The 12864-nt window shown below is 35.0% G+C and overlaps 1 protein-coding gene across 15 annotated transcripts in view; it reads right to left on the bottom strand.

Annotated features, from left to right (window-relative positions):
- Positions 1–12864, bottom strand: part of LOC108971988 (CUGBP Elav-like family member 4) — a 755092-nt gene that overhangs the window by 125373 nt on the left and 616855 nt on the right. For all 15 annotated transcript variants that reach the window (XR_001993597.1, XM_018938374.1, XM_018938377.1 and 12 more), the window contains one exon: positions 2482–2561. Coding sequence is in view for 14 of the 15 variants with exons in the window: in XM_018938374.1 (XP_018793919.1) it covers positions 2482–2561 (80 nt within the window). In the remaining variant the exon portion in view is untranslated. The remainder of the gene's footprint in view (positions 1–2481; positions 2562–12864) is intronic.

Raw genomic sequence — 12864 nt, 5'->3', positions numbered from 1 at the left:
AAAAATCGCTTGAAAAAAATAAGTCCTGGCAAGCACTAGCGTTTGTTGGCAAAGCTGCTAAAAATTACACAACAGCGCTGTCACAACTGCCGCATCCACCGCTACACGCTTTCTCTGACAGAATCTCGCGCTTTTGTTGTCAATTGCTGTTGTTAGCACCAATGCTACGCTTTAGTRATGTTTCAGCTGCGTTTCAATTTAATTTGGTTGTTTGCTTGTTTGGCGCACCCCTGCGCGCCTTCTCTCGATCGCTATCTCTCACTCACTCTCTTTCACCGTGGCTACACTTCACTGCTCCTACTTTCGGTTTTCCAAAACCAGGCAAATTCAAGTGCTCATTATGCCAACAGGCATTTCTACGAGCACTCGCTTATTTTGTAGATTTTKTTGCCAGTTTTGTTGTTATTGCGCTTGTTATAGCTGTTGTCATTGCTATTATTATTGTTCGTTGCGAAAAAAATTGTTACTTTTCCCAGGTCGCTTATTGAATTGCGCGTTGCGGTGGAAATCCTGTCCTCTTCACACAGCCGYGTGCTTCCTTTGCCGAAAGCGCCACTGCCTTGCGCTCTCCTGTCCTTTCCATTAACACCATGCTCCGCAGCACATAATGAGATGTGCAAGTAATTTGGCTTTCAATTTATTTTCGTTGTTTATTTTAGAATGTTGCTGTTGCTGTTGCTTTTTTGTTTATTTTCTTGCATTGCATTTTTTTTAATTTCGTTTTTTTTTTCATTTTCTACATATACCTTTCTGCCGTGGTTGTAGTGAGCTATGCGCGCGCGTTCGCTGATGTTTAATTGTTGAAAAATTTGAAAATTGCTGTTTGTTATGCAGAAATTGATTTTTATTTGTTTGTCGGACTCAGTTGGTTAGTTGCCTGAAGTATGCTTCAACCGAAGTGTACTAAACGCACATATACACAAACACACACACAAGCACACAAGAGCACACTTCCAAGCATACATTTCACACAGGGGAGGTACGATGAATTCAATTTTAGGCGTGCTTGGGACTACTTGAAATAAGCTCACAGCGGAAATTAAGGTTGACTCCATATAAATACATATGTAAGTAAAAGTTTGCGCTTGTGTGTGTGCAAGTGACAGCTGTAATTAAATTCGTAAAAGCGCTTTCATTGCCACTTTTGTAAATGTTCTCGTTGAAGTTTATAGCCCCCATTCTTATTTGCTAGCGCATTATTTGTTTTCGATTTTCTAGCGAAAATTGCTTAATTTGATATGTTGTTGATGCGCAGGGGAACTGCAAACTTGCGTTTCGCATAGATTTTCAAGTGTGTTTCATGGTAAAAAAATATAATTGGGTATTAGTTAATATTGTTAGTTTGTTCTTCTTCGAAAGTTATATTTCTGCCTTATGTAAAAACTCAAGCCAAATTTGATATACGATTTTTAGTGAAATAAAAAAGGATATAATTAGTTTTTATAATAACCAATTTGTTACGATACGCCAAATTCTGATATTTTTTGCACATTTTCGAAAATTTTCGAACTGTCCCCTTTAATAAAAGCAATTTTTTTCTTAAAATTTAGATTTTTGTTTTATATTTTCGAAAATTTTTCGTATTGGAATTTTAACAATTTTGGGAAATGCTTGTTTCTTAATTAACTAATTTGAATAAGTAAACCGAATTTTCGATTTTTTGTATTGTTTTGAAAAATTTCGAATATGGACTTCAAACAAAAGTTTTGGAAAATATTGTTTCTAATGTAATCACTTTATGATAAAAAATTCGTAGTCTACAAATTTCTGTATTTTTTTCGAAAATTTCCGAATTATGGCTTTAAAGAAAAGTTCTGGAAAATAAGTAATTTGGCTTTGTAAACCGGATTTTCGGTGTTTTGTATTTTATCAAAAAATTTCGAATTTAAACTTTAAACAAAAGTTCTGGGAATATTTGTTTCTTTGTAACCAAGTTCTGAGATATATTTCTTTCTTAAATAACTAATTTGAATTTTTAGAATTTTCGATTTTTTATATTTTTTCGAAAGTTTTTGAATTGAAAATTTGCACAAAAACGCGGGAGATGTTTTTCCTTATATAACTACTTTCTGATATAAAATTCGAAATTTAGATATTTGTATATTTTTTTTTTGAAAATTTTCGAATTGATGTTTTAACCAACACTTTTTGGAAAAAAAATTTTCATATAATCACTTTTCCTACGAAGTCTGAAATTTTAATTTTTTGGATTTTTTCATAAATAAACAACAATAATCGAATTGACAATTTACACAAAAAGTCTGGGAAATGTTTTTCCTTATGTAACTACTTTCTGATACAAAATTCGTAATTTAGACATTTTTATATATTTTTTTTTCAATATTTTCGAATTGATGTTTTAACCAAAACTTTTTGGAAAAAAAATTTCATACAATAATCACTTTTGCTATGAAGTCTGAAATTTAAATTTTTTGGATTTCTTTCATAAAATAAAATATTGCAAAAATTATTCTCACTCACCGGCATAGTTTGACTTCCGTGTAAATTGGTTATGGCGGACTGGGCCTCCTGTTGTGAACTAAATTTGACGAAAGCACAACCTGTAATACACAGAAAAAAAAGTGACACAAATAAATTAGTCGTAGTGTAATTGCCTGCAAGTTGTTTATAAGTATTTTTTATGGCATAAAAAGTTAATTGGAAAATGATAAATGCAGCACACAAAATAAAATTTTAAAGTAATTAAACAAATTTTAAATGATGGGTTTCGAAGATAAGAGCTTTTTTTTCTGAAATAAATAAAATTTAAAGCAATCAAAGTGCGGCTAGTAGGCGCTGCGCAATCACACGTAACGCGCCATGAGCAGTGAGGTGAGAAGAAGCGAGGAAGAGCGGGGGTCTACTATGGCTTGGGTAATTAAAGCGGCAATGTTTTTGAACCATATTTCATTTTTATTGCCACATATTATTTCTTTTGTTTTTGTTTTCGTTTTTTGTTCTTTTTAAGCTGCTGCACAATTTAAAATCAGCTTTCGCCGACAATTTCCACTTGTTGTTTTTGCATGTTGCTATGATTTAAAAATTTCACATCATGCGGTTGCCTTTAAAAAAATACTTTTTTGCGACCAAGCCGCGCCGCTGTCGCTGCCATCGCTAATTATTTTGTAATTTGCTGTCGAGCGTCCAGCGTAAAACAAAAGCAAAAAATAAAATGAAAATAAAATATCACAGAAAAAGCATTAAAAATAAATTTCACATAACTGGTACACGTAATGCTTTAATAACCGCACACGCGCATGCATACATACATACTTATGCATATGTGTGGCTGTGCGCTTGCAACGCAGTCACTCAGTTATTTGTGCGCGAACGTTTTGTGGCCGCAGCTTTATATTACATACAAATGCACATATACATATGTGTAGGTGCGTGTATATGTCTGCACGTGCGCGTCGGAGACCTTCATACCGCATGCATGTGTGCAATTGGCAGTTGGCTTTGACGCTTTTCCATTTTAATTTCCAACGCAATAAAACCTTGGCGGTGACAACAACAACAAATTACTACAACCACAGTGGCAACGGGCAACCACAATCATAGGTTGCATGCTGCTGCAGCTAATGATGTTGCCATGGCAGTGTRTGCGCTGGTTGTGTGTGGCAAGTGACATTGTTGCCGCGGCAACGCATTTGCCTTCAACCGCAAGCTGCTGCCACTACAACAACAGTAACAAAAGTAATAGCGCGGTTCAGCAGTTACCTGACAGTCAATTGCAGCTGCAGCAGCAGCAACAGCCAGCAACAGTGCTGGCGAAGGCGTTCATCTGTGCGGTTCTGCGGTTCAGTGGCGCTCGTCTTCTCGCCTCCGCTTAACGCTTTCTTTGCCTACCATGCAGCGTTTGTGGTTTTGMGCAAAGTTGAGTTTGCTGTAAGCAGTCGGAAGCGGTGCAGTTGCCAGTTAGAGGAATCGAAGGGCTGGATATGAGTGTACGTTGTTGCATGCTGCTAGCTGCACTTACTGGCAGGTGAAGCTTCTGTGGGGAGGTTTGGTGTTTCGGTGACTAATACGTAGTCATAAAGTAGCTGAAGAGGCGYTAGTGGGTGGTTTCTTTTTGGGCTWATGAGTACTGAGGCAATGAAAAGGGTATGARTAGCATTATTTCATTATTTGAGATATGCTTTCCTCTCTTTTCGGCTTCAGATATTTGTGATTTGTTGATATGCCTCTTCCTTTTCATGGAAGAATAAAAGTCATCCGTCTCCGAGAAAGATGGAACCTAAATTTGTACCGTTGTTATTCAGAGAGTCCCTTCTAATGTTCAAATTTGATAGAAAAAAATAATATGATTTCCTACCTTTTGCATTAATGGTCTTCTAATGGATTCATATCGAAATAACTTCAGTATATGTGCAGCTAATATGAAGTTGATGGATTTGTTATGCCTATCAGAGAGTCATTGTTTGAAGAAATTTTTTAGTAGTTTTTCAGCAGTGCAAAGTAATGTTAACTTTTGGTGGCCTTTTATACTGTTTGAGGTGAGAATCGGTCTTAAAAGTGGCAATATCCGATTCTCACCCTAAACAGCATTARAGGGTATCTAAATTGTATGATGGTATAACAGTATTAGGATAATATGTTTAAATATCAACTAAAAAGAAAAAMAGGTTAGCTTCATCTGCATCCGGGCTATAATACCCCTAAGCGTCRCATTTATTATAGCATGAAAGAGTACAAACCGCCTTTGTATTCATTTTGATGGGTCAATTTCCGATCCGATAAGCACATTATGGTTGTGAATTGTAGAGTTGGCTTGATCTATAATCCATACAAAATTTCGTGACGATATCTTATCAGCTAAAAAAGTTTTTCTTATAAGGTATTGGGCTTGATTGGTCAGTTTGTTTGCCAGCTTTATGCTATAATAATCTGATCTGAACGATTTCTTAGGAGATTATTTTATTGCTTTAGACAATAGCTCGTGCTAAATTTCGTTAAGATAATTTTTCAAATAAGAAAATTATCTCTACAAGGTCTTGATTTGATGCAGTCAGTTTGTATTACAGCTATATGCTATAGTGATCCGATCTAAAAAATTTCTGCGTAGTTTGCTTCATTGATTGAGGCAATAATCCGTACCGAATTTCTCGGAAATATCTCGTCATATAAAAGATTTGTCCATACAAGGACTTCATCCGATAGAGTGGCTCGATCTTGGTGATTTTGATAAATAAGCGGCTTCTTGGCAAAAAAACGATGTATATAAAATTCAGAAAGCGATCTAAAAAAAAGGAACTAGAACCCCTATATGCAGTTGAATAGGCGGACCGGACTTGTCAACATGTTTTTTATCAATATAAAACCATTTTATCCCAATATATAACCAGTTTATAACAAAAACCCAGTATGATTCAATATAAGTGGTTTCTTTATATCGTTTTCTATCCATTGCTTTCACTTGTTTATTCACAAATGAGTTCACTAACACAACTTAACCTCACTTTTGATATCAAAATCACATCGGAAATATCAACATAAAACATAACTATTGAGCTAGTAATAATGATTCGCAGAGATAAAGTTTCGAGAAAAAAAATAACAATAAAAATTTATGCACAAGTTATTTGAACAAAAAATATCCTTTAATTACTGYTTATATTAAGTTATTAAATATATTAATCCGTCATGTTTTAATAAATTACTTTAAAAACTTTTTTGCTTGCAACACAGAAAAAAAGTTTCTGCTTCAAATATTTGCACAATTTCCTTTATTACAATTAAGTTTTGCAAATGAAAAATTAATTATCTCCATATCAGCGGGGCAAACATAATGAATGGCAAAAGCATTTTGTTGTTTAATTGTTAAACAACATCATCAYTGTCAACTAAAGCATGAAAATATGCAACAGCAAATAATTTGCAGTTTTAATAAATTAAAATTAGTTTGCAAAAACTTTTCAACATGTATGCACAGCACATAAAGCAGACACAAAATTTTTAATTAATTAAATTAATTACGCAAATTTTGAACAAAAGCATGTGAATATGTGTAAATATATAGAAAACTGTGATAAATAAGGTAAAATAGTAAAGAAAACAATGAGTGCATAGTGTATAGCTGTGTGCGTGTATATGTGTGAGAGGTTTTGCTTTATATGACAGACGCAGGTAACTGTGAGCTATTAGTTACCAAAATGGAAAAAGATGCTGATTTTCCAGCATTTTTGGGAATTTTTCAGTTAAGGGGTTACATTGGYTTACGAGTTTCAAAGAATCGATTTTTAAATTGTCTTATTAAATTTTCCAACCCCCTTAGAATAATGTCCTTAATTTTCAAGTTGATCTGAGTAATTTCGAAGATACAGCCTTGAAAAAAATGTTTCGAAATGCTCACTGAAATTTAAATTTTTCCGAAAATCYATTTTTCAGTGTTTATTTTCTTTAATCCAAATTATTARTTAAGRTTTTGACTAAAACACTCATTTTCTKCTTTTAGAAGGATCATKTAAAGTTATCCTGCCAACGGGAGCCCATCTTTTTTGGAGGGGCMAAACAGAAATGTCGTTAAAATGACGAAATGATGTTTAAATATTTTTTTCGAAAAAAATTCAGGCTTTCTTTGCTAGTAGCGTATGTTTGTAACAATAAAAATTGTAATAAAATATTTTATCTTTTATATGAGACAAAAATGTTGAAGAAAAGCAATTTTTTCTCCGAGGAAATCCATGTAACCCCCTGAAGTTTAAATGAATAAGAAAAATGTACTTATTTTTTTTAAGCCGCCATTTGGTCAAAAGTCAAATTGAATAGTGCTTGATTATTACCTGCATTCATCTAATGTAATAATACTCTTTTTTGGTTTTTGATTTGATAAAATTTTTAAGCTGAAAAATATTGCTCATAGCCAGTGGTGGAATCAAAAAATTTTCAAAATGAATTGCCGGTTATTGTAGTATATTAAGTTCTGTAACTGAACACAGTTTCAATTTTTTTAATACATTGTTGCAGTATTCAAAAAAAAAAAAAAAAAAAAAAAAGGGTGTATTCTGACTTGCTAGTGGGTATAACACCTTCATTTCTGTGAGTGGATTCTCCTTCCCACACTCCATATAAGCCATGCTTGTTTATTAAAAAGTGTATTTTTATTTAACTTGACTGAAGTTTAATTATAAAATTATAATTAATTATAATTATTTAATTATAATTGTCACTTGAAGTCACTCTGAAAGCCACTTCCCGAATATGCAGCTTTTGCAAACAAAAAATATGTTTTTTTAAACATATAATTTTTCGAAATATTTCAAAAATTAAAATTTTGTCACACTCTGTTATTTAATTCTATCTTCTGTAAATGATTTTTGTAATTTCTAAATATATTTACCCATTTCAATCATTTTTGACTGCCAACTTTGTTAACACATCCATCAAAATTTGCTTTATTTGCTTTTTTGTTWKTGGKTTTCCAGTAATTTGAATTAATTTCAAATTTATTAACATGAAAACCCACTAAAATCAGCACAACCTGCAGCTAGTTTGCTAAGTCTGTCGGTTGGGCAGCACCATATAACATTTTGTTAACATACTTTTAGGCGTAAAAGCTTTTTCGACAGCAAAATGAAAAATTTCGGTACACAAATATATAATAATAATACTACCGTTATAACAAAARCAACATAATATATTTGCTTAGAGCTCAAAAAAACCCATTTGCCTAAATAAACTTTCCGAACACATATTTCTACTTAGCACTTTAGGGTGATGGGAGGGTAGCTGCTTAGAAGTCGGTAGTAAAGAGCTGCAAATATTATGCTGTTTATCAAATAGGGTGCGTCAAGCAAAATAAAAAAAATAATAATACATTAATTAATTGAAGCAAAACTTCAAAAAGTCTTTAAAGTTATATCAAGCTAGAAAGTTGCGAGATATATATTAAAGAATATTAAAAAAAGTTGTAAATTTATAAAAGCTATTTGTGATTGAAGCAATGTAAACAGCTATGCAACTAAGAAACAAATCATTCAAGTCAAAGCAAAAGCTGGTCTCACCAGCGCATTCCCAACGCGCTGCCCCCACACACACACACACCTCAGGGAGTATGCAAATATAATTTTCATGCCTTGCTATCTTTAGTTGGGAGAAAGTTTACACAAGCGCCTAATTGAACACAGCAAAGTGCTAAATATCTTTTCGCCCGCCTCTTACAACCCACTGTCCGGCAGCAACTTCTAAAAAGTTGTTTACATTTCTTTGCCTTTGATGTATAGGTTATGTTGGCCTCTGGTGTTTTGAAATTAACTTATCATAATCCATCATGAACAGCAACATCAGTSGGCTGTTGAGGAGATGGTTGGAAGTATGCTGAGGGGTTTGCTTGAACTAGACCTAAGTAAACGCTTAGAAGAGTGCGTAGAAGAAATGAGCGAATAATTGCATAGAGACAATGTTGGTACAAACAAGTGTAGCTAAAGGTGGCGTAAAATAGCTTCAGAGAAGGTGCTATAAGAGTAGTGAGTTAGTGTTATCTATTTTGGAAGCGTTTTGCTGAGCTCTTCCTATTTTTAATACTTTTGAAAGGTATTAAATGTTCGAAATACGAATTGACGCAAATTGAAAATCCTTTCAAAGGTTTTTCCACGGTTAGTCAGGAAGCGTAAGATATCGCTGGAGTCATTCTTCAAAACAAAAGGAAAGATGTATGATTTCTTTATCCTAATCCTAACAGATTCAGATGCAGGATATATATATAGTAAGCCTCAAATGTCACTACAACAAAAAAAAAAACCATTTTTAATTATATTTTGAGTCTAGATTGAGATAGGTTTTGATACACACGGTGACCAGAAGATGGTAATATATTATGAAGTCATTGTTATTTTAATAAATAATTATAAAGTAACGCGAAGAGTGATGTCAAACACTTCATATAACTTTATATATACTACCCCAAAAATATACAACAATAACTACATCTGCCCACATACTAATTGAAAATAAATTTTCGCACACAAAACCCTAAACGTATACCACATAAATCACCACAACGGCACTACTAACCCGTTTTGCTAAGTCTCGGAAAATTGAAGTCTGTTCTTAACGTCAAGTGCTGCGTGGAGCAAAATACCTACCTAATGAACAGTTGTGAATAGATTAACAAGTTCACATGCCCCACATACTTAACACATGAAAAGCGGTACAATTACATACAACCAAACACTCGCATTGGCATATCTCATGTCTAAGCATCACCACATACCGTGCCGCAGGATTGTCGGCCAGCGAGGAATTGTAGTGTGTTTCTAACACGAATTCGATTTTACGGTGAAAATAAGCGTAAACGTGGCTAACAAGTAGTGCCAGGATAAATGCACACATATACATATGCAAATTATTGCGAACGAGACTCACTCACTTGCCGTTGGGGTGCGCTGCAAAAGGAAGAAAAACGAAAGCAACTAACTTGACCAATGCAAACATAACAAAAATAACGTTGAAGTTGTTGTGCATGCAAATGGTGGGTGAGATAGGTAGTAGCTTCCCCGTAGCTTGAAAAAACATGACTCGCAGATTTGTTGCATACTTGGAGGCGTTGTACGTTGTTAGAGCTTAACGTGTGCGCGGGTGTTGCCCACTACATATGCACGTACGCGCGAATAACTGTAGCACAAATTCACAGGAAGCTGCAAATGGACATTGTAGCCAGTCAGGATTTATGCTAGAACATTCATTCCATGGCTAACGGCTAGTCTGTGGGCTGATAAATTCTCGACGTAGCCGGCCGGCTAAAGCACAAAACAGTTGTGACACTGTGGCAACAACGATTTAAATTCCCACTAGGGATTTTTTAATTGGATTTTAAAATGCTGCTGACGCGCCCCACACACACAACAACTCATGGCATCCATATAGCCTTTGGCGCTTTTGCTGGCACACAGAAAACATGGACTGAGCGCAGCTTAATGCAGCCTTACAGGCACTCAAAGTTTCCTCGACCCGCTGCCGCTATGGCCATTTATGTCAATTTTCATTTGTGAAGTATGCACATGTATGTGTGTGCATTCACGCCGGTCACCAAAATGGCCAACAGTTACTGTAAAAGATGGACACAGCTACGCTTTCTCCACCCGCCACTTAGTATAAAGTAAGTGTTTGTGTGTATGCGCTGTCGGTTTGACGTTGCCGCGCTGAACAATTTCATTTCAACTTGGCTGCAAGCAATTTTTCATACAACAAAAATGTGAATGTATGAACGGCGCATGAGCTGGGGCGACGGTGCGCCCGTAGAGCGACGAATGTGGCCAGCGTGAACATGTTTTTTGACGCTAAAATGGCAATAAGCATGAACTCAGATTGGATTTGTGCGACTGTCAGTGGATGTCAGGGATGTGTGAGCGCGATACGTACGAGGCGTAAATAACGGTGTAGTGAAAAAAATTTTGTGTTTAATTAAATAATTGGAAATAATTCGAATAATTTAACTAAACAATTACAGCAAGAAATGCTTGGAAAAGAAAGATAAGCATATTTTGTTTAGTTTAGGAAAAAATTATGAGAACAAAATTTAGTCCTTCTAAGTTTTGAGGTAAATATGAGGAATTGTATAAAAAGTTGCTGAATATCTACTTCAATTTAAGCCTAAACTCAAATACAGACGCAAATATGTTCTGAAAGTCAAACTTAAACTCGACTCTACAAATAAACTCCAAACATATCAATAAACTCTAGCTATTATCGGAACTCAAGCATCTTAACTTAAATTAACCTTAACTTAAATTAAAACTAAACTGCATAACCTGCAATTTAACTTAGCTCCATAAACCCGTTTTTACATTTTGGAGTTAAGCACAAACCCGAATCTCAAACTCTGAGTTGAAGACGCGAATTTGTTTCTTTAGATAAAAACAGGGGTTTAAGGAGAGCAATTTTTGTTTCGCTTTTTACGATCTAAACCATCTTAAAGTTTATAATTATTGATAAACACCATATCTTAAACTCGAGTTTAGGGAGAGACATACATATATACCCCAGTTATACGCTTTGTAATAAACACCTTAGTCAAAATTATACACAAATAAACATCAGAAATTTTTTACAACTCCTCTGTCTCACTCTTTTTTCACTCCCTGAATCCTAAACTAACCTCATTTTTGTAATAACCTGAGGTATACGCTTTGTAATAAACACCTTACTGAAAGTTGTTCATAAAAAATATCTTAAACTCGAGTTTAAGCATTGACATGTCCATTTAACTATATAAGCCCTAAACTATCTTAATTTAACTGTCATAAACACCTTAGTGATAATTATTAATAAACTCAATTTCACTAAAATCAAAATTGCCTTAGATCGTAATTTTCCTGAGTGTAGACCACAATTACCGTTACCATTATGACCGCATACTGATGTTTTGTAATCGTTAGCGTGAACAAACTCGCCAGCGCGCCCGTTGGCGCTTTTAATGCTGCGCCAAATGCGAAAACCTCGCCAGCACACATCTATCAGCCTACAATTTCATGTCGCAACTCAAATTATATTTTTCCCTAAACGCATATCGATGTTGCTATTGTTGTTGTTGTTGTTACAGCAATGAAATGCAATGCCTTGCAGTGCGCACTCGTTTTGGGCACTTTCAATGCGCTGAAGTAACTTTTAGTTAATTTTCATGTTTGAGCGCGTTACAGATTGCAAGAAATTAACTTTTGCCAGCACGCGCAAACACACGCAACACAAGCGCCACGAAACCCATTTAGTAACAGTTGTTAAAGCGCGCTTGTGTGTGTGGGCGGGTGTTGTCTTTGGTCAGTCGATTCGCAATGCATGATTGCCTGCAACCAATCGCCAGCAACTTGATCGCATACCAGTACGTATGAGTGTTGCAGCTAATATGAGGCGACATTTCCAGGCAAACGCAAAGAGTGTTTGTGCATGTGTAGCTGTGTGGGTGTGTTAGTGGGTGAGTGGTGTGGCGGTGTTTGCATGTTTGCCGCTGTTGCATAATTGCTGACATCGGATAGCCATTGCGAAATTTGTTTTTTGTTATTTGTATGCGGTTGTTGTTGTTTTTGTTGTTGGTTTTATACACATGCCTGCACACAGTAATGTGCACTTTAATTGCCTTGGATTGTAATATAAGCGAGTGCACACCCACCAGCGCCCCGCGGCAGCCCGGGCCCACATCTACAAAGCTTTAATTAGCGGCATTGCCATACCAAATATTATGCGCTCCAGTGCTTTGTATGTGTGTGGGGTGCATATGCAAACAAACCGATTGCGTTACAGCAAATCAAGCGCAAGCCATGTAATTGAGTGCGCGCGCGTGTTAAATAAAAATATGCGCGAAAATCTCATTACTTTGTCATGCAATTTTTTGCGRCATCATTTTAGCCCCTCTCTCTCCTCCATATATGTACTTTCGTGTTGCTTTTTTTRCTTTATTTTGAGCAATTAATTTTGTTGGCATTTCATTTGACTTYGGTCTCGTGCTTACGCATCATTAGCATACTTGATTAGAAGACATTGCGAAGGTTGATTTGTTAGCGAAGTTCGACACGACGGATGAGTGACCAACTCTGCACTTAAAAATGTTTAGAAAGCGTGCTGTATTAATAAGTAGAGGGAATATATAACGGTATAATGGAACCACAGAACAACAGAAACGCACTAGACTTTTTCTTCGAAAACTAATTTTTCTTACTAAAAAATTATGTCAGTTTTTGTTTTAAAATTACTTTTTCTATTTAGTCATAATTGCGTATATAATTAAAAAAAATGTTCTGATTTTTATATTTTGTACATTTTGTAAAAAATACAAATTTATCGGACATTTTTTTTCTTTGTAAAAAATTATACCAGTTTTTTTTTTAACTATGTCTCCTTTTTATGACCAAAATCGAGAATTAATTAAAAAAA

Source organism: Bactrocera latifrons, unplaced genomic scaffold, assembly GCF_001853355.1.
Source record: "Bactrocera latifrons isolate USDA-ARS-PBARC rearing strain unplaced genomic scaffold, ASM185335v1 scaffold_37, whole genome shotgun sequence".
Classification (NCBI taxonomy): domain Eukaryota; kingdom Metazoa; phylum Arthropoda; class Insecta; order Diptera; family Tephritidae; genus Bactrocera; species Bactrocera latifrons.
Note: the sequence above shows the minus strand (reverse complement) of the source record. Positions and strands in the feature narration are given on the sequence as shown.